Consider the following 27,145-nt stretch of genomic DNA (forward strand, 5'->3'; position numbering starts at 1 on the left):
ATTTATTTATTTAATGTATATATAAGTGTGTTCACATTTTAATAAGATTTTTAAAATTTAGAAAACGGAAAATGACTTAATTTTCCTTTGATCAAGAAAATATTTTTCGTTAATCAATTTTTTTGAGTATTCTCAAAATACAGAAAATTTGTTTCAGAAAATTTTTTTTCGTAAAACAAATGGAGGGCTTGTTTAGCATTGCAGTTGAAACTACGGTCAAGAAAATCACTTTTTTAAACGTACGAGTTAGAGTGTTAAAAAATAATTAAAAATTAAATTTGATCAGTTTTAGTTATAAAAACACTAAAATAACAAAACAGTTTGAAAACAGTATCTAAAATGGTGCTTTTATTCAGAAAAATAGTTTCAGGCTCTGAAACTCAGTGCCAAATAAGACTGAAGCCTAACTAATATAACTTATAATTAATCGATAGTCACTCGGATAGATGTTTCTCACTTAGTAGACTACTATTAGTTTGTACGTATATTTGTATATTAGTAGATAACGAAATATAATTAACTATGTACTGAAATAAACAACAACTACATATAAAGATTACAACAACTGCCTGCTGTTACTGGTTAATCACGTTAATTAATTTGATGTAAGATGTTGGGCTTCAACAATTAATTGCTCTGGAAATTTCAACCATACACTACAAGAATGAAATTAATTATAGCATTCTTTCGCTACTCTAATTTCTCGTGTTGTCCCGCTGCAGATAGAAAAGGCAGAAAACAACGTAGCAAGTTAATGATAACGGTCTTCTTCCACAAGTCAAGACGTGTCACTTGCGTTACTGGCAGGCTGACGAGTATACGCTAATTATTTTAAACTCCAGCAACCCCATACAAGTCTTTCACAGAAAACAAAGAAACTAAGGAAAACCATGGGATTGCATACAGAGATGCGCCTCTTGTTAATTCACTGGCTGTTTCCGTTATCATTAGCAGCTGCAGCGGCAGTAGCAGAGTTAACACCAACACCTCTTGCAAAACCTGGCTGCCCACACGTTTGCGGGAACCTTAGCATCCCATACCCATTTGGCACTCGCAAAGGATGCTTCCTAGATGATAATTTCTTGATAACCTGCAATGCCACCACCAATAAGCCATTTTTGACAGATGGAAACATAGAAGTCCTAGACATATCACTTGATGGTCAGCTTCGAATCTTCTCCTGGGCGGCCTACGATTGCTATGACAAGAACGGGAATCAGCTTTCTTATTTTGAACCATGGACCACGTTATCCAAATTCACCCTCTCATTTTCCCGGAATATGTTTATTGCAGTAGGTTGTGACAGTTATGCATGGGTTCGAGATTACTGGGGAGATACCTACGCCACTGGATGTTTGTCTATCTGTTACACAAATGATTCGGTGGTGAATGGGTCTTGCTCTGGTATTGGCTGCTGCCAAACCTCCATTCCTAAAGGCGTAAAGAATTTCAATATTACTGTGACAAGCTACAACAACCACACAAGAGTAATGGACTTCAACCCCTGCAGCTACGCCTTTGTTGTTGAAGATGGTATTTATAAATTTTCTACATTAGATCTTGTTAATTTTCAAAAAGAGGGGTTCCCTGTGGTACTTGATTGGGCAATCGGAAATAAGAATTGTAAAGAAGCTAGAAAGAACACAACAGCTTATGCATGTAAGGAGAATAGCGTGTGTCTTGACTCTGATAATCAACCTGGGTATCTTTGTAACTGCTCCAGTGGTTACAAGGGGAATCCTTACCTCGCAAATGGTTGCAAAGGTACGTACCTCATATCTTTGTCCGATTACATTTCTGCCTCAAAGTGTTACAGTTGTTTTTATGCTTAAACGAGCTGACAATAACTTATTTTGATTTTTTTTTTCCTTTCAGAAATTGATGAGTGCGAGGATCCTAGCCTCAACAAATGCATAAGTACCGCAAATTGTCTAAACATAGTGGGAAGCTATACATGTTTCTGTCCCAAGGGTTACCATGGAGACGGAAGAAAGTACTGCTGAAAATAAACAATCACCGTGGACGAAAGCTATCATCGGTAAGTCCATAACTAAAATCTTATTTTCTAACTTCAAATTGATAAAGCAAACGTTCAACGTTTTTCTCTTCCATTATATTCAACTACATGTTCGCTCATAAGACCCTATCTTCATTTGGAGAATTTTCCCATTTGGAGGAGAAATTATAGTCCACAACCGTTATTTCACGTATGCCGTTAACATGAAATAGCAAGTCAATAATATATATATATATATATATATATATATATATATATATATATATATATATATATATATATATAATGCACTATACCATTTCAATAATTAGATTTAAAAAAATAAAACACTGTTTGATAATTATAATTTTATGGAATTCACTTATATATTTCCATTTATATGTAGATAATCTTACATGAAGTCATGTTGTTAACTAATAAATTTTGAGTCAAATTTAGCGTTTTGAAATTTCAAGTTTGCGTGGTCCAAAAGTTTGGTTCTTCCTTCCATTGACCAAACTCACCCAAGGACAAGTAGATATTTAAAAGAAGATAGATTTTGGTATAAACTTGTAAAATGCCTCTTTAATGCTACATAGAAATACCTACAGCTTATTCATTGTACAGTGATGTTAGACTAATTTTATTTGTAGGTGCAAGTAGTGCCGTTTCCCTTCTATTTGTGATCATCTCATTTGTATCATGGGGACTTCAAAGAAGGAAAATCAACGAGCTTAAAAAGAAAAACTTCAGAGACAATGGTGGGCCAGTTTTGAAACAATTACTCTCCAAGATTGAAAGAACTGCAGAGAAAGCTAAAATTTTCACCGAAGATGAAGTCAAAAAGGCAACCAATAATTTTAATGCAAGTCAAATTGTGGGCAAAGGAGGGTTTGGGATAGTTTACAAAGGAACTTTAGATAAAAAATTAGTAGCAATCAAAAAGTCCAGATTTATGGACCATGATCAGATTGAACAATTTGTTAACGAGGTGTTCGTTCTCTGCCAAATCAAGCATCCAAGCGTGGTAAAACTCATAGGTGTTTGCTTGGAAACATCGGTTCCCTTATTAGTATATGAGTTCATTGGCAACAAGACCCTCCATTACCACATACACAATGAGGTTGGTGGGTCCTCCATGCCATGGAAAACTCGTCTGAGGATTGCAGTGGAAACTGCAGATGCACTTGCACATATGCACTCTGACGCTCCCATACATATCATTCATAGAGATGTTAAATCTGAAAACATACTTCTTGATGATGAATTCCAAGCCAAAGTATCCGATTTCGGAGTTTCAAGATTGGTTCCTTTGGATCAAACTCAGGTATCTACATTGGTTCAAGGAACACTTGGATACATAGATCCTGAATACTTACTTACAAGCTTGTTGAATGAAAAGAGCGATGTGTATAGCTTCGGGGTTGTCCTTTTAGAGCTATTGACAGGACAGAAAGCACTTTCTTCTGATAGGCCAGACAAGGACAAAAGTCTGGCTGCCTTCTTCATTGACTCAATGAAAGAGGACCGCCTATTTGAAATTCTCCATGAACGAGTGAGAAATGAAGGAAACTCGGAGCAGCTTAAGGGGGTTGCTGAGCTCGCAAAACGCTGCTTAAGAATCAAGGGAGTGAAAAGGCCTACAATGAAGGAAGTAAAAAGTGAGCTTGAGGAACTAATGATGGGCAAATGCGTTCATGTTTAAGTTGCCACTGATATTGAAGAGACAGAGCCCCTGCTTGGTCCACCAACCAAGTCCTGCAACACTAGCGTGTCGCTTGGGCCTGATAGCATAAAGTTTCAAGCAGCCATGCAGTTAGAGAGTGGACGTTGACAATCCTCAATATACATAAATATAAGTTGTATGATTATGTCTAAACTCCACTACGAGTGCTATGTGTTTGTCTTTGTTTATGTATGTGTAATTTGATGTGAGACACAATATTGCATTTGTGCAATAACCTCAAAATCTACCAAGCTGAATGTTTTGAATTAATATAATCCGCTTTCAGACGTAATTTCAAAGATCACCCTAAATTGGTAGCCTTGATCCTGTTTTCATTTCCCACATCCTGATGGACCAATCATTTTCAAGAAACAGAAATCTATATGACCAACAAAAAGCTACTTCTCTGGAGTCAGATTAAGTTGTCTAGCCGTCCTGCTATAAACTAGTCAAGTGCAGTTTCCGAGCTTATCGAGAAGCATTGGCCATGACAACCTTGTCCTTTTCAATCCACACTAAGTAGCCAACAACCTAACAATATGTCCAATGTAAGTAAAAATAATCCGCAATGAAATCGGGTTGAAACATTAAAAAATTCTTATAGAATTAGTTAATGTGGTGCAAAATAAATTGGATTACCAATTCCTAACCATACTAAGAATAATTTAATGAGCCGGCTATTGACTTCCGGCTCCAGCAACCTTCTATGTGAAAATATGCCATCTGCCAATTGGAAAATAATCCACTTATATTCTGACCCAGGCCAATGCTTGTCACAACTACTGTATCCACACGGCCTAATCGCTTCTGTTCTTCCCTTTTTCCAATGCCTTTTATATTCTTGGTAATCTGTTGGTCACAGAAGAGAAAGGAGCCAACTGGGCAGGATGTATCAAAAATTGCTATTTTTGTTTGCTGCAATGCTGGCAGCAGTAGCTGCACCAGCTTCAGCTCAAACCCTTCCTGGCTGCCCAAATCAGTGTGGGAATTTAAGTATCTCATTTCCATTTGGAACGAAGGAGGGATGCTACCTTAATGAAGACTTCCTTATAACATGCAATACATCAAATGCAGCATTCTTAGGAATCACAAAAATAGAAGTCCTTAACATATCAGTCCAAGGCCAATTGCGAATCTCCATAGAAGCAGCATATGATTGTTACAATGAAGCTGGTAATATTACCAGACGTGCAAGATCAATACTCTCGGTGCCCAAATTCCCGCTTTCCTACAGGCAGAACAAGTTCACTGCCACTGGTTGCGACACCTCCACACTTATTCAAGGCAAAAGAGCACACACATATGCAACTGGGTGCGTATCCTATTGTGTCAAACATGAAGATGTGATCAATGGGTCATGCGCTGGCATTGGCTGCTGCCAAACTTCTATTCCAAAAGGAGTATTGAACTTTCGTGCAAGTGTTGGTAGCTTTTCTGATCATCAAAACGTGTGGAATTTCAATCCCTGCAGCTATGCCTTCGTGGTTGAGGAAAAAGCATATGATTTCTCAGTATTAGATCTTGCTGACTTACGGGGCGTGACAAAGTTTCCTGTGGTCCTTGATTGGGCTATTGGAAATGAAACTTGCAGTGATGCTCAGAAGAAACCTGAAACCTACGCCTGCAAGGACAATAGCATATGCCATGGTTCTGATAATGGCCCTGGTTATCGCTGCAATTGCTTCGATGGCTACAGCGGGAACCCATATCTTGCTAATGGTTGCAAAGGTACCTATGCCATTAGATTGCAGGTATTTTGTTTATTTGGTGATAGTGATTTAACCATGGACTGAGATTTCTTTTGATTGTGTATCAGATATAGATGAATGTGCAATTCCAAGTCTCAATCTGTGCACACATAGTTGTAAAAACACTCCTGGAAATTATACTTGTTATTGCCCCAAGGGGTACAAGGGGGATGGCAGAAAAGATGGAATTGGTTGCACTCGCATTAAAAAATCACACATTGGAATTGCCATTGGTAAGTATAATTTGCATTGAACTTTCCAAAATATTAAAAATGAAATGTAAATCTTTTTTATTTTTTGGTAAATAATTTTTTGTTTTTAATGAGCAGAGGTAAATATATGCATTAAAATTAAGAAAAAAAAAATCACAAATTGCCTAAATAAAGAGAGATTCTTAGGTCTACCATGTTATCTATAGACTAAACCAATTAAGTTATCCCCACTATCCATCTTTATCTATAATTATATAAACATAGAAGAATAGTCGAAAATTAAATGCATGTTCATTGATGATTATATTATTAAAAAGTGATTTTTTAGCCTAGGTGATAGACTGAAAATTATAAATAAATTAGTGAGTTCAAACCTCATATCCTCTTACATAACACAAATAAATTTTTCTACAATTAATTTCTAACGTTGATTTGGTTCATGTATAGGTGTTGGCATAGGCGTTATAGTCTTGCTTGTTGCAAGTTCCTGGCTCTACTTGGTTTTAAAGGAAAGAAAGCTCATCAAGCTTAAAGAAAAGTTCTTTAGGCAAAATGGAGGATTTATGTTGAAACAGAAACTATGTAGTCCAGAAGGAACCTCCAATGCAACAAAACTATTTACTGCAGAAGAGTTGAAGAGGGCCACCAACAACTACGACGAGAGTACAATCATTGGTAAAGGAGGCTTCGGTACAGTTTATAAAGGAACACTACCAAATAACAGAGAAGTTGCCATCAAGAAGTCAATAATTATTGGTCAAACCCAGATTGAGCAATTCATTAATGAGTTGATTGTTCTCTCCCAAATCAACCACAGGAATGTAGTAAAGCTCTTGGGTTGTTGTTTAGAAACAGAAGTCCCTTTATTAGTTTATGAATATATTACCAATGGTACTCTCTCCGAGTACCTACATAATCAAAGCAATGCATCAGCACTTCCTTGGGAGATCCGTCTTAAGATAGCAGCAGAAACGGCAGGAGCACTATCATATTTACACTCTGCGGCTTCTGTACCGATCATACATAGAGATGTCAAGACTACCAACATACTCTTAGATGCTAATTACACTGCAAAAGTGTCTGATTTTGGGGCTTCAAGACTGGTTCCATTAGATGAAATTCAGTTGTCTACAATGGTGCAAGGAACATTGGGATACCTGGACCCAGAATACTTGCACACAAGTCAATTAACAGAGAAAAGTGATGTATACAGCTTTGGAGTAGTCCTTGTCGAACTACTAACAGGTAAGAAGGCACTCTGTTTTGACAGACCAGAGGACGAGAGAAGTCTTGCTATGCATTTTCTTTCTTGTATGAAAGGGGGTCAATTGGTTGAAATTCTTGAGAAAGATATAGTTAATCAGGGAAACAAAATCCAACTGGAGGAAGTGGCTAAATTGGCAAAGAGGTGCTTGAGTTTGAAAGGGGAGGAGAGGCCTACTATGAAGGAAGTTGCAATGGAATTAGAAGGCCTGAGAATGATGGGAATGCATCCCTGGGATGAAGTTAATACAGAGGAAACAGAGCAGTTGCTGCACGAGCAAGAAAATGGTTTTGGTCATGTTGATGGTGGCATTGCAAGTGTTGGGTATTGTAGCATGAGAGATCATGTAATTTCTCCATTAGGTGGTGGAAGATGATCTTTATTGAATCTGATCTCTGAGGCTATATACCATTGACCATTCTCTGGTTCAAAAAGTGTTTCTCTCTTATTGTTACTAGATATTTGCCCACACGTTGCACGAATTTTTAATTTTTAAATTAATATTGCATAAAATTATAAAATATCACTTATTTTTATTAAATTTTAATTATTTATATTTATCAATTTCAAATTTAAAAATTTATTTATATTTATAATTTATAATAAATATAGATCTATATGTCTAAAACTATATTTTAAATTATATAGCGTTCATTGCTAATAAAATATATAATCAAAATATAATATATGAAAAGTTGAAAAATATTTTAAAAAAATATGTAAAAATGTGTTAAATTTTAAGAAAATATCTTGAAGATATTTATGAGAAATCTGCCAACATAATGAATAAATACAGACGCACGAATGAGAAGTATCCAAAATGATGACCAAAATATAAATAGCTTCATCTATTTTGAATTCTAACGGTGGGTTCTTATCATGATCATTCTTCCCAAAAATACTGCCAATAGAGAGCTTCCCAATTAGTTTGACTAATTGAACAAAGACGATTACAACCCACTGCGCTTCATAGGCATGCTAAAGTAAAATGTAAATTATACATGTCAGCAATCTTCCCCTGTAATTGCCAACTAATTAATGGAATATAGGCTAAGATTGCACAAAAACATCAAACAGTAAACACCGGAAATTTTTGTGAAATAATGGAAAAGAACCAGACATCACTGAAAAACAAAGAAAATGCCTCTAGGTACAATTGTTTTCTTTTTAATACAAGGGAAACATGCACTGCAAATATTTGACTTACTTCCCATGCTTCCCCTCATTCCTTGTTTCTACAAATCCAATTTGATATATTGCATGCACAATGAATCTACTGATGATCTTAAAAATCCAGCTTCAAATGATGATCACAATACAACTATTTAACCCTTTAAATGGAGTACCTTGCTACATAAAGTTGGCATTCAACAAGCTAACATCAAAGAAAAATACCCCAATCATTTTTTTCCTTTAATACCTACTCTATATGGCACACTAATTTTTTCGCCAGCTAGCTATCCAACTTTTTAACAAAGCAACTATCATATTAGAACATGCAGAAAGGCTCTTTATTATTAATATGGAATGATGAGGTAGAATGTTGGTTTCATTACAAAGACGATCATTGCCATGCCCCAACAAAACATGATCTCTAACAAATTAGAAAACAAACAGGAGAGGGTTAATGAAGAAAGAAGCTTTGGACGGATTAATTGGTTTATGCAAATTCAGAGAGTTTTTGACAATCGGAGTGTGATTGAAGGATGCAATTACTGTGGTGTTGAGCTTTTAAAAGATACTTCCATAGCAATAAAGTGACATTTTATTATTGTAACATAAGATGAAATGTGAATACGATGGAAGACCAAAAATAGAAAAGATGGAATATAAAAGGGATGGAAGACCAAAAGAAGAAGCTGTTATAACCGAATTTATTGTGTTAAAAATATTGAGGGAGTTAGGAAAATAGAGCATTACTTGTGAACTTATCATTCTTCACATTAGATGTCACTTGGAAAAAAAAAAAATTAAGATTAGCACTTGGCAACATTTTGTGAACTTATTTCTTGGCAACATTTTGTAAACCTATTTCAAAGCTTAGTCGATATACATATAGATAGATATAGATATAAATTTTTTTCATCTACTCTTTATATAAAATAGGATTTATTTTTTAATGTCTTTTTCATAATCCATTAATTTTGTCACCAAATGGTATTGAATTGACAATAAATTAATTTAATAAAAGTTGGCCACCTAGTATTTACAAATTAGGAAAATTTTACTAATTTTCATTGTTCGTAGGTTCACAACGAATCGGTCCAGATAAAAATTTCCCTTACAAAAATATTCCCCAGATGAGAATTGTGTTTGCTGGCCAAGTCTCAGCATGCTATTGCCCATTCACCCTTAAACTATAGAGACGGATAAACTCAAGAAACTGACAAAGTTCCCCTTGAAAACGAATTATTAAACTCAAGATAACCTACTGAGAACACAGTTGTGAGCAGTATGCATCTAACGTGACTATCAAGTTTACCAAGATTTGTCAAATTTAACAAGAATGGCTATCAACCGACAAAGAATATCAACATTAAAAAGAAGATATCTACAATCCAATAATCAATCCTAAATCACCCTAAACATATATATACAAAATAGTCCCCAAAAAAAATTCACAATCCACCCATGAAGTAGGTTGGCCTGACCTCCACTAGACTTGACAAAGCGAGGAGAAGACAAGATAAGCATTGCTAGAATTGGGATCACCAAAAGAATATGAAATGCTAAAAATAAAACTATGAGCATAAACTCAATGAATGGATAAATAATTAAATAACAAAGGGAAAACATATAAGATTTTGGTAATTAATGGTACCAATTTTACTATGCTTAAATAAGTCAGCTGAATAAATATCATTTAATCCAAATCATGTACTGAGCTAAAATGAAAATTTATGCTGTAAATATATTGTTGAATTAAAGTTGCAAGCATAATATAAAATCTGTAATATCCTTATACACTCACGATATGCTTCTTGTAGATAATGCTGATATCTCAGGCGCAATAATAAACTCTAGCAGCCTGAGAACAATGCTGACATCTTGGGCTCTATGATGACACTACTGACCCAAGAGCAATAAAAATACTTGTCATGCACATGTGCAGAGCTACCCCAAAAGGGTGATTATCTTATATATGCCCCAAAGGCTATGTGTCTATCAAGCGCTGTCCTAAAGACACTATAAATATAAGCTGAGCTGAAATTATATCACCCATCATCGAGGTGCTATCTATTCGGTGCATATATTGAGTGTATTTGATTATTTATTCAGCTGTGCTTCTAAATCTCATTTCATTTAATTAATAAACACATAATTACCATTTATCCATTCTCATTTTTGCATAAAGAAAAATAACATACATAGATATACATTCAATAAAAATTACCAATGTTAAATATTTATCCACTCACATAGTATTGGAGACAAAGATAAATTGAAAGAGAACGATCTAACTAACAAAGATGCCCCTAGAACCTACATCTGGAGCAGGATTTCCTACAGAGAATTATAGCAAGAAATTGGAGTTTAGGAATGAAGCTATAATTCTGAAATGCTATCAAGGTGCCTAATATGCAAGAATTGTCTCCTAAAAATTCTAAACAAATTCTGGCATCATTCTAACATAAGCTTGACATTCCCCCAGTTTTACAAAGCTTCAAGGAGTCTCAAAAATAGCACAACATAACTTAATATAACACCCATCTAAGGCCTGTATAATTATATAAATTCTTCCACCCTATTCTCCCTTTTATACACCCCATACGTTTCATTTTAATATTCCTTTCTTTTCCTTTCAAAATTACAATTCCATGGGCTATTTGTGATGATAAAAAATTCCAATTGTCCTCTCATTCTTAGCACAAAATGAAATATCAGATTTCAAAACAAAATTCATTGATTGTATATAGGAAGATATGTTCATTCATTTGTACTAATTAAGTTCTTATTCCCGATATGAAAATTGACTAGAGTTCACTCATATTATTTAACCAACAAATTCTACATTTACATGAAAATAGATTGGCATTTAATTTAACCTTAAAGGGGAAAACTTCAACAAGATATCATTTACCCAATACCAATTGCAGCTGACAAATACTGAAAATAGAAGAACAGAAGAATTTGGGATGGCCATCACATGCTGTCTTCTTACTACCCCCCTATGTCACTCATGTGCCAATATTTTCCCTCTCCCTTTACCCTCTTTCATACTTAGCTTACACAATTTTAGCTTAAACAATTTCAAGTTAGAACTTATTAGGACTAGGAAATGAAGTGGGTTTGATTATTGGTCTTGGTTGGACTAAAAACTTAACCAAGGAATGAAATCTCAATCAACTACCCTTTCATTCAACTGCTAGTTTTGACTGGGGTAATGGGAGCATTCAATAACGGTTGAAAGAGGCCAGGGATGTTGCTGGTTGGCTCTAACGGCATTGAAAATGCCAAAATCCAAGAGGGACAGCAACAATAGCTCTTGTATTTCCTGTTTCTATTTTGCTGTTTGGTTGAAATGGATGAAATCAACTCTAATTGAAGCAACAAGGGAGTTTAGGAGTGGCTGTTGCAGCCTCAAATAGACCAAAATCAATAAGAATGAGTGAAATTCTCATAAGAAATTGCTAGATTTTGGAGAGCAATTGTGGCTCCTCTCGCTTCTTCTCTCGCGTTCTGCAAAGAGAAGAAGATGGTGACTGGTCTCTTCCATCATGGGGCTGCTGTTAGAGACGAAAAGATGTTGGTAAGGATGGGATTTGGCCAGAAATTGAAGAGTTGGGCAGCTGCTGCAAGTATCTCTGTCCTTCAATTCCTTAGGCTGCTGGGTTAAGAGAATGCAAATTGCGGGATGGGTTTGTAAGGCTAGGGCTACTGTAATTGAAAGAAAATGACAAGGTGGAGAATTTAGCTGAAATCTTAGTGGCTTTTTTTTTTTTTTTTGGCTGCTACAATTACCTCACCTCCTCTCCTCTGTTTCCAATTCTCGATTCTTCTTCCTATCTCCCCTTTACCATTTTTGTTTTAATTCCTTTCCCTATTACTTTTCTTCTTTACAGGTTTCCAGAGCATTCCCCAATAGCCCAAAATCTTTTCTTTTCTTTTATTATTATTATTATTATTATTATTATTATTATTATTATTATTATTATTATTTCGTTTTAAAGCAGGGTATGACATCTATACATTTCATTAGGGCAGAGAAGTACAAAGTAAGCTAGTGGAGGAACAGGAGAAATGTCGAAATTTCCTGAAACTGAAAGCTATGTGGCTCACGTCCTATCTTTTACTAGTCCTCAGGAAGCATGCCGACTGTCGCTCATCTCTCATACATTTAACGAAGCCGTTAATTCCGACATCGTTTGGAATAGTTTCCTTCCTGCCGATTATCAGTCTCTTGTATCCCGATCGTCTGATTCTTCACTGCTGGCTTCTCGCCTTCCCAGGAAATAGATATTTCTCAGCCTCTGCAACAATCCAATTCTCATTGACGATGGCAAAATGGTAAAATTGTGCTCTTATTTTTGTTCAAAAATCTGTGCTTAGTATAGCGATATTATGCATTGGAGATTCAATTCTTTCTTTGGCACAATTAAATAGAGCTTTGCGTTGGATAAATGGACTGGGAAGAAATGCTTCATGCTTTCTGCAAGGGATCTCAAGATTATTTGGGGCGATACTCCTGAGTATTGGCAATGGATCTCTGTACCCGACTCCAGGTCTCTCTCTCTCTCTCTCTCTCTCTCATCACTTACTTTCTCTGATATTTCATTCAGGGAAGGGTTGGTGTGAAGGTTATGAATATGAAAATTTTGGGTATTGTAATTGAAAGCTTCACTGGTCTTCATATAGCTTGAGATCCATTTGGGATATGTGAATTTGAAATAGTTGAGATTTTTTTTTTCATGCAAGCTCAATGGATGAGTAATAATTGACAAACTGAAGGGTAGTTGTCAAGGACTGAAGATATATATAAACTGATCTTGTTATTTGGGTACAGTAAATATATCTGACAACAATAACAGAGTTGAAGAAAAGATAGAAATAGACACACAGTAGAAGAAAATTTTCACTATATGTGGGAGAGATTACAATATGAGAAGACAATATTTTTCTTTAAGATTTCCTCACTACTCACACACTTAACACCTCTCATATATATTTTACACAAATACAAGAGTTATATATATATATATGAGTCGGTTACGGTGGCTAAAATAACCGACTTATACAGCTAATATATCACTCTGTTTTCAACATGGTTAAGCAACCATTTTACAGCAATTTATTTACTGGACAAAAGCTTATCAGATAAGGAAAGAAGATGTGGGTCCAGACTCAATTTTCACTACCTTCCTTTTACATGCATATACCGCCATGTGGTAGGTGACAACCAGCGTAAAAATTTCGTCACACACCTTATGATATAAACTCAAATGATATAAACGTTGGGGCATCCTCTATTCACGACGTGCTACATCGAAGCCCGGGTGTAGTGAGAAATATGCAAGGGTGTAGGGCGTTCACCAAAAGCGACGCGCCATGCCCGTCACCGGGTGTGGTGTTAAGTGAGCAAGGGTTCCCACATTATGGACGGGTATGGGTAAAGAAGTTAGTCCATAGGACAGATAGTAGAATAGATAGTGGAACAGAACACAAGATAGACATAGAAAACAATAGAAGATATCATAAAAGGAGACCAATCAGGAAGGAGCAGGATAGGAGGAGGATCAGGATTGGTACTTAGAATGTTGGATCACTTACAGGAAAATTAATGGAGCTTGTGGATACCTTGAAAAGGAGAAGGGTGAATATTGCTTGCATTCAGAAGACTAAACGGGTAGGAGAGAAAAGTAAGGAAGTGGGTAATTCAGGGTACAAATTATGGTTTACTGGAAATGAGAGAAACAATAACGGAGTGGGCATAATCATAGACAGGACATTGAAAGACGCAGTAATAACTGTGAAAAAAGTACGAGATAGAATTATACTAGTAAAGCTAGTACTAGAATGAGAAACAATAAATATAGTTAGTGCTTATGCTCAACAAATAGGACTAGACAATAAAGGTTTTGGGAAGATATGGATGATTTAATGTAAAGCATACCGAATGAAGAGAATGTTTTCATTAGTGGAGATTTGAATGGACATGTAAGAAGTGATAGACAAGGTTATGAGAATGTTCATGGAGGTTTTGGTTTTGGTTTTGGCAGTTGAAATGAGGAGGGAAAAAGCATCCTGGATTTTGCTATGGCATACGACCTAATACTAGCAAATACCTACTTTATAAAAAGAGAGTCACATTTAGTGACGTTCAAAAATGGGCAACATAGAAGCCAAATCGACTTCCTCTTAACCAGGAAGACAAATAGAGCTCTATGCAAGGATTGCAAGGTCATTCCAGGAGAGGCCTTAACAAGTCAACATCGGTTGGTGGTCTTGGATGTCAAGTTTAGGAACAATTCAAGTAAGGTCAGAAGAAATAGTGTAGCTCAAATAAAGTGGTGGGAGTTCAAAGGAGTAAAGCAAGTGAAGTTCAAAAATGAGCTTCTCGAGTCCGAAGTATGGAAGCTGGATATGGAGGCCAATGATATGTGGATATAGATGGCATCAAAGATTAGAGAAGTAGCTAGAAAAGTACTTGGAGAGTCTAAAAGACATGGACCACCCTCAAAAGAGAGATGGTGGTGGAATGAGGAAGTACAAAAGGCAGTGAAGAGAAAAGGAGAATGGTATAAGAAATTAACTAAATGTGATAATAATGAGGCATATGAACAGTACAAGATAGCAAAGAAAGAGGTAAAAAAGGCAGTTAGTCAAGTAAGAGCACAGGCCTTTGAAAAGTTATATGAGAAACTTAGAACTAAAGAAGGGAGAAAGATATTTATAGATTAGCAAGGAGAAGAGAAAGGAAATGTCAAGATCTGAATCAAGTTAGGTGCATTAAGGATAAAGAAGGAAAATTGTTGGTGAAAGATGAGGACATTAAAGAAAGATGGAGAAATTATTTTAATGATCTCTTTAATAATAGTCAAAATGATAATAGCATGAATATAGACTATAGAACAATAGAAAAGAATGTGAATTATACTATAAGGATTAGATCTTTAGAAGTAAAGGAAGCACTTAAGAGAATGAAAGTGGGTAAAGCCTATGGACTTGTTGAAATACCAATTGAAGTGTGGAAATGTTTGGGAGATATGGGAGTGGTATGGTTAACTAAATTATTTAATAAGATTCTAAACTCAAAGAAAATGCTTGATGAATGGAGGAGGAGTATTTTAGTGCCTATTTTTAAAAATAAGGGAGACATGCAGAGTTACTCAAACTATAGGGGAATTAAACTCATGAGCCATACTATGAAGTTATGGGAGAGAGTTATGGAGCATCGACTATATCATGATACTTCTATCTCTCTCAATCAATTTGGTTTCATGCCCGGTCATTCAACTATGGAAGCGATATTTCTCATTAGAAGCTTGATGGAGAAATATAGAGATGTGAAGAAAGATCTACGCATGGTTTTTATTGATTTGGAGAAGGCTTATGATAGTGTTCCAAGAGATGTCTTATGGAATGTGTTACAACAAAAGAGGGTATCTATTAGGTACATACAAGTATTGAAAGATATGTATGAAGGAGCAACTACTATTGTGCGCACTGTGTGAGGGGACACAAGAGATTTTCCGATCTCAATTGGATTACACCAAGGATCAGTCATAAGCCCTTAACTTTTTACATTAGTTTTAGATGAATTGACGAAACATATACAAGAGAGTATTCCTTGGTACATGTTGTTTGCGGATGATATTGTTCTGGTAGATGAGACATGAGAAGGAGTCAATAGAAAGTTAGAGCTTTGGAGAAGTACTCTAGAATCAAAGGGTTTTAAGTTAAGTAGAACGAAGACAGAATACATGCATTGCAAGTTCAGTGAAGGCCAAACTAGTGATAGGGAATGAGTTAATTTGAATGGAGTGGTACTGTCCTAAAATAATCACTTTAAATATCTAGGCTCAGTCCTTCAAGTAGATGGGGGATGTGAGGAGGATGTTAGTCATAGGATTAAAGCCGGATGGTTGAAGTGTAGACGTGCCACGGGAGTTTTATGTGATCGTAAAATTCCCAATAAGTTGAAAGGAAAATTTTACCGTACAGCCATACGATCGGCTATGTTATATGATAGTAAGTGTTGGGCACTGAAAGAGTCGTATGTGTCTAAGATAAGAGTTGCAAAGATGAGAATGTTAAGGTGGATGAGCGGCCATACTAGACTAGATAAAGTCCGTAATGAGAGTATTAAAGAAAAGGTAGGAGTGGTGCCAATTGAAGATAAGTTGAGAGAAAAAAGATTGAGATGGTTTGGTTATGTGAAGCGTAGACATACGGAGGCTCCAGTTAGACAAGTAGAGGACATTAGTTAGAGGATAGAAAGAAAAAAAAGGAATAGACTTAAATTGACTTGGAGGAGAGTAGTATAACATGAGCTAGAAGTATTACACATTTCTGAGGATTTAACCCAACATCGTTTAGAGTAAAGAAAGCGAATCCATATAGCCGACCCCAAATCTTTGGGATAAAGGCTTAGTTGAGTTGAGTTGAGTTGTAACTTTGAGCCAAAAGTGGCTTTACCTTTGACAATCTCCCACTTAAAGTCACTTTTATTGAGCTTTCAAAAATTTTCTGCTCTTGCCAAATCCATGCTGCTTATGTTTCCAATAGGCCATAGAAGGATCTACACCATTTAAACTTATTAGCGTTGACTGGCTTTATCATTACATCTACTAGGTTGTCTTTAGAATGAATCTTCTGCATATCCACAATTCCTTCTTCCACTACTTCTCGAACAAAATGATATTATACTCCTATGTGTTTTGTCCTTGAATGAAAGGTTGGATTCCTTGCAATGTGCAAGGCACTCTGATTGTCACAATATACTGAAATTTTCTATTGAGTGTGCCCGAGTTCTTCCATTAACCTTTGAATCCAAATTGCTTCCTTGCATGCTTCTGTAGTTGCCATGTATTCAGCTTCTGTAGTAGACAAAGCTACAATAGTCTGTAACTTAGATAGCCAGCTTACAGCTCCTCCAGCAAGTGTGAACACATAGCCTGTAGTGGATTTTCTTTTATCAAGATCACCTGCAAAATCTGAATCAACATAGCCTCTGACAATTAATTCTGATCCTCCAAAACATAACATAGCATCTGAAGTTCCTTTAATATATCTTAGGATCCTCTTAACAGTATTCCAATGCTCTTTACCAGGATCTGCCATAAAATGACTAACCATGCCAATTGCTTGAGCAATATCTGGCCTTGTGCAGATCATTGCATACATAAGGCTTCCCACTGCTGATGCATACGGCACTGGAGACATTTCCATCCTCTCTGTTTCATTGCTAGGACACATACTTGAGGATAATTTATAATTAACAGAAAGTGGGGTAGAAATTGGCTTACAATCTTGCATGTTGAAGCACCGCAAGACTTTCCTCAGATAATTCTTCTGAGAAAGCCAAATCTTTCTATTTTTTCTGTCTCGGTTAATTTGCATCCCTAAAATCTTGTTTGCTGGTCCCAAATCCTTCATATCGAATTCCCTAGCCAACTGTGCCTTCAATTCTTGGACTTGATCTTTGTTGGGGCCTACTACTAACATGTCATCCACGTACAACAGTAGAATGATAAAATCATTATCACCAAACCTTTTGCAATATGTACAATGTTCTGAATTCAATCTGTTGTATCCAAGGCTTAATAATGAAGGAATCAAATCTCTTATACCAACACCTTGGCGCCTGCTTTAGACCGTATAGAGATTTGGTTAACCTGCAAACCAAGTTTTCTTTTCCTTGTTCCTCGAAACCTTCTGGTTGGAGCATGTATATCTCTTCTTCAAGTTCACCATGAAAAAACGCTGTCTTTACATCCAATTGTTCTAGATGCAGATCTAATGCAGCACACATAGCAAGGACTACTTTGATAGTAGCAAGTCTAACAACTGGAGAGAAGATCTCAGTGAAGTCAATACCTTCTTTCTGAGCATATCCTTTAACCACCAATCTTGCACGATATCGTTCTACCTGATCATTACCATCTCGCTTGATCTTGTAGACCCACTTATTACCAATGGCTTTGCTTCCTTATGGGAGTGGAACAAGTTCCCAAGTCTTATTTCTATGTAAAGTTTCCATTTCTTCTTGCTTTGCTGTCATCCACAGAGAAGCATATGGGCTCTTTATAGCCTCCTGAAAGGTTGATGGCTCTCCATCTTCTGTTAGAAGACAATATGCATCATGGCTTGCCATAACATAGTCTGAGTGCCATGTTGGTTTCCTTGTTTGACGTGTTGATCGTAGAACATCATTGGCCTCATTTGGTTCTTGTTCTTCGTGCTCTGATTCTGCTTCAGAAGAATTTTCAGATTTTTCCTCTATTTGAACTATAGTAGTCTCTTTAGAAGTGCTGCCATTTTCTTGATCACTTTGCAGTTCATTTTCTGTAAATATTACATCTCTACTGACTATAACCTTGCGAGCAGTGGGATCCCATAGGCGATACCCCTTAATACCGTCAGCATACCCCAAGAATATGCATTTTCTGGATTTCGGATCTAGTTTTGTTCTTTCTTGAGAATTATGCATTACATATGCAGGACACCCAAATACTTGTAGTGAAGAATAATCTGCTGGCTTACCGCTCTATATCTCCATTGGCGTCTTTAATTCAATTGCAGTTGATGGTGACTAATTTATCACATAACAGGCAGTTTTGACTACTTCTGCCCAGAAAGACTTGGCTAGACCTGCTGTTCTCAACATAGCTCTTGTTCTTTCCAGGAGAGTTTTGTTCATTCGCTCTGCTATTCCATTTTGCTGAGGTGTATATGCAACTGTAAATTGCCTTTGAATACCCTCTTGCTTGCAAAATGCTAGAAAATTACCATCCGTGTATTCTCCACCATTATCTGTCCTTAAGCATTTGATCCTTTTCCCAATTTCAAGTTCTACTTGTGCCTTGAAGTCTTTGAATATTGGAAACACATTTGACTTCTTCTTGATTGGGCACACCCATAATCTCCTGGACTAATCATCAATGAATGACACAAAATACTTTGCACCTCCTAAGGATATTTCTGGTGATTCCTATACATCAGAATGAATCAAGTCTAGAACGTGTTTGCTTCTAGTAGTAGATCTATTAAACTTTAATCTATTCTGCTTGCTTAAAACACATTTCTCACAGAAAGGTAAGCTTATCGATTTGAGTCCAAGAAGCAAATTATGTTCAGCAAGAATCTTCAAACCACGTTCTGACATATGGCTTAGTTTGTAATGCCACATCATCGTTGTTTCTGATTCTTGGCTAACTGCTGCAATTGATGCATCTACTTTCTGCAATGTATCTCCTAAAAGCACAAATAGATTAGCTGTGGTTTTTTCTGCCTTCATCACCACCAGAGCATCTTTTACAACCTTCAAGATCCCATCTACAATATGAGTCATATATCTGAGGTTATCTAATTGCCCAAGAGACAATAGATTTTTCTTCAAGCCCTTCACATGTCGTACTCCTTCAACTGTTCGAATAGTACCATCATACATTTTTAATTTGATAGTACCAACTCCAACAATTTCTAAGGTATTGTCATTTCCCATGAACAAAGATCCTTCCGAGATAGATTCATAAGTGCAAAACCAGTCTCGTCGTGGAGTCATGTGCCAAGTTGCTCCCGTATCCATTATCCAAATATCAGTGAGCTATTTTCCACCTTTAGAACTTATTGCTGCTTCGCTATATAGGATTTCTTCATCATCTAAGGTACTTGCAACACATCCTTGAGAAGTTTTTGCTTCAGGAGCTTCTTCTACAGTCTTCTTATAATGCCAACAATCCTTTTTCACATGCCCTCTTTTGCCACAATGGTAGCATTTAAAATTTTTCTTGCTTCGTGACTTCGATCTGCTATGGTTTTGACTCCCACTAGAACCACATTCCATTGATCTCCCTCTCCTCATCAACAATGCCTCTGTTTGTTGCGAAGTGAACAATTTATCTTCTTTATTTTTGTGCCTGGACTCCTCTTCCAAAACAGCAACTGCAACATCATTGAAGACTAGATAGTCCGTGAGAATATTATTTGTCAAATTGATGATGAGTTGATCATATGAATCGGGTAGACTTTGAAGTAGAAGCTCTATACGTTCATTTTCTGCTATATGATATTCCAACGCTGTAAGTTGAGAAAATAATGTATTGAGATTGTTGATGTGATCCGTTACTGATGTGGATTCACTCATTCGAAGAGTATAAAGTCTCCTCTTTAAGAAGATCTTGTTGTGAAGTGACTTTGCCTCGTACAATCTGGTGGGCATGTCCCAAATTTCTTTTGCTGTCTTCTTTTCTGCAACACTTGATAAAACTGTATCTGCCATTGCTAGATGTAGATTAGCAATTGCATTGTCATCCATCTCTTTCCATCTGTCATCAGTTATCCCTGTGGGTCTGTCCTCAATTGCCGCTAAATAATTGTCCTTCCTCAAAATTGCCCTTATCTTCAATTTCCATCGGGAGAAATTACTCCCGTTGAATTTCTCAATCTCATACTTTGCTGCCATGGTATTGACAGAGACTTGCTCCCCAACTGAAATTAGTTTACAATATCGGCAACCTTTGGCTCTGATACCACTGTTAAGGACTAAAGATATGTATAAACTGATCTTGTTATTTGGATACAGGAAATATATCTGACAACAATAACAGAGTTGAAGAAAAGATAGAAATAGACACAGTAGAAGAAAATTTTCACTATATGTGGAAGAGATTACAATATGAGAAGACAATATTTTTCTCTAAGATTTCCTCACTACTCACACACTTCACACCTCTCATATATATTTTACACAAATACAAGAGTTCTATATATATATGAGTCGGTTACGGTGGCTAAAATAACCGACTTATACAGCTAATATATCACTCTGTTTTCAACATGGTTAAGCAACCATTTTACAGCAATTTATTTGCTGAAGAAAAGCCTATCAGATCAGGAAAGAAGATGTGGGTCCAGACTCAATTTCCACTACCTTCCTTTAACATGCATATACCGCCATACTTCAGTAATTGTAATTTATTATTATTATTATTCTAACTTTGAGCCAAAAGTGGCTTTACCTTCGACAGTAGTTTCTTTGTCACAATATGAATAAATAGGGATACTCAAATTCGAAAATTTTCATTTTTTATAGTTTGTTAATTAGACTACTCTCGATTTACAATAATAATAATTTCCAAATTTTCAATTTAAAAAAAAAAAAAAGAAGAGATCATTTTAATGGAAGTGAAATTTTACAAACTTTTGCTGAACATAAAGAAGTTTCTGATTCCTTAATTTGGAGAAGTTCTAGCTTTCATCCTGAACATATATACCCCAGGTACGTACATAACTGATTAATAACCTGACATATTTAGTGATACTGTATACCTGTAAATGCTTAAAATGCAGATTCACAGAGGTGGCGGAGCTTATTTCTGTGTGTTGGTTTGAACTACGTGGCAAAATCAACACTTGCATGCTATCCCCAGCAACTTTATATAAAGCTTATCTGGTGTTCAAATTAATTGGAGCTTATGGATTTGAAGGCCGACCAGTAGAGGGCATAGTGGGACTTGCTGGGAGCGAAAGCAGTAAGCGTACCATTTATTTGGACGATGAAGCATCTGTATCAAATGTAGAAAACAGTGAAAACTATCCAAAAAAGAGAGGAGATGGATGGCTGGAGATTGAATTGGGCGAGTTCTTGAATGAGGAAGGCGACCATGGAGAGCTGGAAATAAGTGTTTTAGAAGTGGAGCGTCTTAACTGGAAGGAGGGTCTGGTTGTTCAAGGGATAGAGATCAGACCTAAAACGGAACATAAATAAACCAAGGGCTGTTATATATATATATATATATATATATATATATATATATATATATATATATATATATATATATATATATATACGTGGTGATTTACGTGGTGATTGTTGCATTGCTATGTAGATTTCCTTTTGTTTATTGAATCCTGCATCAAACTTCACATCGGTATTTATGAAGTCTTAGTGCTTCGATTAATTATACCTAATAGCCTATTAAGATTCCATTTTATATAACAAAAAATGCTATACAGAGAGATTATTAAATGCTCTCAATGCACATCTGCTTTCTTTCATAACCATATTTCATGCCCTGCAAGAGTATATGATAATATTTTTACAAATTAAATATGAGAGTAAAGCATCCCATATGCAATAAACAATTCTATCATTATGAGTGTTTGTTCAGATAAACATAAATAATTTCATGTGGTTTGAAATTTTAATTATTTAATTTAATAATTTATTTTTTTAAATAATTTTATATTTTACTTATTTAATTATTTTTTACCAGACCTACCGGTTTGGGGTTAGAGCCTACATGTTAAAAGAGTGGATTGGGGGGATTTTGTTTAAGTGGGGAATTTTGTTTCGATAGGGGAGTTGGGACTGATGACTCAAACATAAATGTAAATAATATATCTTTTTAATAAAATTATTATTTATAAAAAAAAATATCTTTAATTATTGAATAAAATTAAATTAGATTGAATTGATATCGTTAGAGATAAAGATGAGGGCAGTAAGTAAAAATTAAAACTTCTATTTTTTATTTGATTGACCTGTACTAGTGGAACTTATTTAAAAATTAGATACAAAAATTAATTGTTAACTTTATCAACTTTGAGGAATAAATTAATTTAATTTTAAAGTACATGAACCTAGTAATTATATTAATTATGATAAATTATAGAAATTATTTTATAATTTGTCTTAAAAAATTTAGCAAGTCAACGATAAAAATAAATTAACCAATCAATGATTAATATGCAATATAATCGATAAGAAAATTGCTTAAAAACCTTTTCACTTATTCATATATATAAAATTTTGTCACCTCATCATTATCGCTGATATGAGCACGCGAATATGATAAACAAATCGCCGGCTATATCACATCGGTTTTATCGGTCAGACCGATAAAATCAATCAATTTACTTTCTTAATTAATTCACTTGCAATTTCAGATTAGTTTAAGATCTAATTCACCTATTCACTACTTTAATTGACTCGGTTATTTGAATTTAATATATAAAGTTAGAAATTTTAAATTTGATCCAATCACTAAATTGATAAAAATAAATAATTTAAAATTTACACAGAATTTAATCAACATATTATTAAATAAATATTATAAAATTACTACTAAAATTAATAATGTTTTATTAATTAATACTTATATGTGTTTTACAAACTATTAATTATTAAAATAAATTTAATATTAAATTTTAATATGTAAATTAAAAAAATAATTTAAAATTTTAATTAAATTTTAAATAATATTATTAGTTATTTATAATAAAAATGCTTAAATTTAATTTTTTTTATAATAATAAATTTATTCTTACCAATGGAAATAAATGTTATATATTAAATTATATAACAATAAAAAGAAAAAAAAATTATATACTTTTTATTGTACAAAAATAACAATAACATTGTCACGACCCAACCTATGGGCCGGACCGGCACTAGGACCTGGGCCAGCCTAAAGCCCCCGAGGCCCATAGTAAGCCTAACTATTCCTTAACCCAACTCAAAGGCCCGTTTGGGCCCAATTTTAAGAATTCAACCGGACATAGTCCAGCTATAAAGTGGACCTTTCAACGGGGAGTTTTTGACTCACCCAACCTGTAAACATGATATATAATCAATTGGGGAGCTCAGCTCACCCTCCATATACTCATATCAACATAAAAATAAATGGGAGCTCAGCTCCCTCATCCAATCCATCAAACATGCATATAATAATAATTTTACAGGTCCAACATGATAATTATATTACAGACTCAAATCGAATAATTATTTCTAACACATGCGGAAATTCTAGAGTTAACAGGTTTATACAAACATTAATAAATGACCTGCGAGGGAGACAAGCAGGTTAATCTCAAAAATATCCTCCTGTGGCCTGGAAAAATATTGAACAGGAGTGAGCTTTCGACTCAGAGAGTAAAATATCAATTTTAACCATAATCTCTATAACTATCTAAAACTAATGCACCCTGTAGAGTGGAATGCAACATCAGCAATATTTTCACATCATAACAGCAAAAAGGCAATTTGGAGCACTCACACACCCAGTAATATCAATCATACTATATAGGAGCTGATCTCTTATACAGCTCTCTTAAATCCAACCTGTGCCAGCGAAGAACTCAAGCCGGACTTTCGCTTAATAAACCAAATCGGGGTCCCAGCGAAGAACTCAAGCCGTGTCTACCTCGAAGGACCGGGTCCCAGCGAAGATCTCAAGCCGTGTCTGCCCGTCCTATCCATAGCCAACACCACATCACACGCACGCCAACGCACGCACACTGCTCCAAATTACCACAACAACATCCATGGCACTTTAACAGTTATGAATGCAACATAAATCGTGCCTAGAGTTTAACTACATAGATATATGCATATAAGTGATGCATGGGCATGCTTGAACATATAATAATATCGAAATTACAATTAAAATTAATATTTTACTTACAGACTTGACAGAAGTCACTATAGTGGCTGGGCGGAGGAAGAAGGCTGTCCCGGCTCACCTAATAATTTTATTACAATTATTTAATACAATTGACTCAATACAAACCAAGAAAAGACCAAATATGTCCTAAGTCGTGTCGAAAATCAGGCAGAGTCTCCCCTATACCTAGAACCTACCCAACCTGCAAAAGGCCTTAAAACGCACTTCTATTTTCACAAATCATACACTCACAACTCAATCACATCACACAGCCCCTCCTGTGCCCATCCAAACAGTCTTCAATCACAATATGTAAATTTACAGTTTAGTCCTTATAATTGATCATTTTTGCAAAAACTGCCCAAATAAGCTCTAAAAATTCTAAAACTTTGCCCCGCGGTCCTTACCAATATTACTAGGCTATTGCAAAAAGAATCATAATTTTCTGAGCTGCCACGAATATTTTATGGATTTTTAATCTCATTTAAGTACAAAAAATACGAAAAAGTAAGGTTCAGGTTTACCTATGCCGATTTTGACTTCGGGGACGCGCTCGGGATGTCTGACAATGGGGGGTAAGCCAAAATCTCGATTCAATTTGGAGACTTTTTCGGCGACTGGTCTGTCTGGCCGGAAATTCATAGACCCGGACAACTGTCGAATTTCCGCAAATTGAAGATACCTACACGAAGCCCACAACACGAGGGTTAGTATAAAATTTTTTACGGAATTTTCTAAGCTCATTTAATGTTCGGAAAAACACTACGAAGTTCCGTGAGACCCACCGAAAAATGGTGTCGAAAAATTTTGAAATTTATATTTCCGCGAAGCTCTCGACGAGTGGAGCGCCCTGGTACTCTCGGTTTTCTCGTGGGGTTCACGGTTTGCGAGAAATCTAGCCCAAAAATCAAAATGGGCTAAAATTTTCCGGGCAAAAATTGGACAAACCGCTCAATGGATTTCGGTGTTCTTAGTGTCTATGGAAAGCTCTCGACGAGTAGATGGATTTAGACACAAGACCCGTTCCGATTGGTGGCCGGATCGGCCGGATTTCGGCCGGGAAGTCGAAGGGTCACGCGCGCGTCGCGTCACTTCGTGCGACGCTTGCCGGCGCTACAGGTGGCGGCCGGCGAGCTGGGAAGGCGGGGGAGGTGGCTGGCCGGCGGGCTGGGGCGGGAGGAGAGAGAAAACGGGAGAAAGAGAGAGGAAGGTCGAGACGCGCGCGGGGAGAAGAAAAAGGAAGGAGAAAGGCCAGTCCGATTCGGCCGGTCCGATCCGGTCCCGTTCGATTCGGCCGGTTTGATTCAGAATACAAAATTTTGAATTTTTACTCTGCCTTGGGACCGAAAACGAGGTCCAAAAATTCCGAAAAAATTCTAGAAAACTCAGAAAAATTTGTAGACTCTAAATATATTTTTAGTTTTGCCACGTGGTCTTTAAATTAATTTTTAAAAATCATCAAAGTTTTATATTTTCGGGAAATCAAACCCGATTTTGAAAATCCAAATAATTTCAAATAATTTCCTAAAATTCAAATAAAATAAAATATCAATAATTACCCAAAAATAATAAATTTAAAAATTAGGGGTGTTACAAACATAAAAAGATAATTCAGTTAACTTGTTAATATAAAATATTATTGATATTTAAATTATATATGGGTGAAGTTAAGAAATTTTCAATTTTCTTTTTTTAAATATTTATTAATTATTTTAAATTAATATAATTTCATTTTCTTTAATAAAAGAAATTATATATATGTGTGTGTGTGTCACAGCAAAAAATTCAGCACAATTTTTTTTTAATTGAGTAATAGAAATTGTTTGAGGATTTTTGATTCAATGGTTGTATGGTTGGTTAATATCGATTTATTCTGATTTTTTAAAATTAAAGTTTAACAATTAAATCAAATTAAATTTTAATTCTAAATTAAATCAATCTAATCGATTGGTCTAGTGTAGATTTAATAAATTCATATTGAATTAATTAGGTTATTATTCAGGTTTGCAATTGAACCTGATAATGAAATGAAATATATATATATATATATATATATATATATATATATATATATATATATATATATATATATATATATATATATATATATAATTTGATTAATTTATTAAATAATATAGTAAAAATAAATCGCTGCAAAGCATAAACTAATTAATGCGTTGTTTATAATATAGTCAAGCTATAATTACTTGCAATGACATTTAGAAAGGAAAGTAAAATTATGAAATCTAGGCTTAAAAAATTAATATATATATATATATATATATATATATATATACTTTTTGTGAAATGTCAAATAGCTAATATCTTTGCTTAAAAAAAATATTAAAATTTTTCATTCAAATAAGCACGAATAGTTATCATATTCCTTTTTCGTCTATATAAATTAGAAATTAGATTTTTTTAATCTAAATTTAATTTATCATAAATTGAAAATATAAATTTATATATTAAATTTATAATAAATATAATTAAAATTAGAATTTTTTTTTATAAACCAAATGACCATATATAAAGAAAGGAAATTATTTACATGTTATTGATGAGTGTTGTTTCTTAGTTTTACTAATGAGTA

At 35.1% G+C, this 27,145-nt stretch overlaps 3 protein-coding genes across 3 annotated transcripts; all 3 read left to right on the forward strand.

Moving 5' to 3' along the window:
* Positions 1-878: 878 nt before the first annotated feature.
* On the forward strand, positions 879-4,014 carry LOC110649980 (wall-associated receptor kinase 2-like). Its single transcript, XM_058137765.1, has 3 exons — positions 879-1,764; positions 1,876-1,993; positions 2,624-4,014. Exons 1-3 carry the CDS (start codon positions 891-893, stop codon positions 3,699-3,701), a joined length of 2,070 nt encoding a protein of 689 aa, XP_057993748.1. The 5' UTR covers positions 879-890; the 3' UTR covers positions 3,702-4,014.
* A 439-nt stretch (positions 4,015-4,453) lies between these two features.
* On the forward strand, positions 4,454-7,322 carry LOC110663283 (wall-associated receptor kinase 2-like). The gene is made up of 3 exons (XM_058137763.1): positions 4,454-5,450; positions 5,539-5,703; positions 6,130-7,322. The coding sequence occupies exons 1-3, from the start codon at positions 4,610-4,612 to the stop codon at positions 7,320-7,322; spliced, it is 2,199 nt and encodes a 732-aa protein (XP_057993746.1). The 5' UTR covers positions 4,454-4,609.
* A 4,798-nt stretch (positions 7,323-12,120) lies between these two features.
* Positions 12,121-22,149, forward strand: LOC110632366 (F-box protein PP2-B10). Its single transcript, XM_058137764.1, is given in 3 exon segments — positions 12,121-12,454; positions 12,551-12,669; positions 21,458-22,149. Coding segments are annotated over 3 exon segments (804 nt in total). The 5' UTR covers positions 12,121-12,187; the 3' UTR covers positions 21,876-22,149.
* The last annotated feature ends 4,996 nt before the right edge of the window (positions 22,150-27,145 follow it).

This window comes from Hevea brasiliensis, chromosome 16 (assembly GCF_030052815.1).
Source record: "Hevea brasiliensis isolate MT/VB/25A 57/8 chromosome 16, ASM3005281v1, whole genome shotgun sequence".
NCBI lineage: Eukaryota > Viridiplantae > Streptophyta > Magnoliopsida > Malpighiales > Euphorbiaceae > Hevea > Hevea brasiliensis.

What these genes read in the sequence shown, in the direction of transcription:
- LOC110663283 (XM_058137763.1), top strand. Translation starts at nt 4,610, where the DNA reads ATGTATCAAAAATTGCTATTTTTGTTTGCTGCAATGCTGGCAGCAGTA. An exon ending in TCTTGCTAATGGTTGCAAAG is followed by an intron (nt 5,451 to 5,538) that starts GTACCTATGCCA and finishes ATTGTGTATCAG; the next exon opens with ATATAGATGAATGTGCAATT. An exon ending in ACACATTGGAATTGCCATTG is followed by an intron (nt 5,704 to 6,129) that starts GTAAGTATAATT and finishes GTTCATGTATAG; the next exon opens with GTGTTGGCATAGGCGTTATA.
- LOC110649980 (XM_058137765.1), top strand. Translation starts at nt 891, where the DNA reads ATGGGATTGCATACAGAGATGCGCCTCTTGTTAATTCACTGGCTGTTT. An exon ending in CCTCGCAAATGGTTGCAAAG is followed by an intron (nt 1,765 to 1,875) that starts GTACGTACCTCA and finishes TTTTCCTTTCAG; the next exon opens with AAATTGATGAGTGCGAGGAT. An exon ending in TACCATGGAGACGGAAGAAA is followed by an intron (nt 1,994 to 2,623) that starts GTACTGCTGAAA and finishes TTCATTGTACAG; the next exon opens with TGATGTTAGACTAATTTTAT.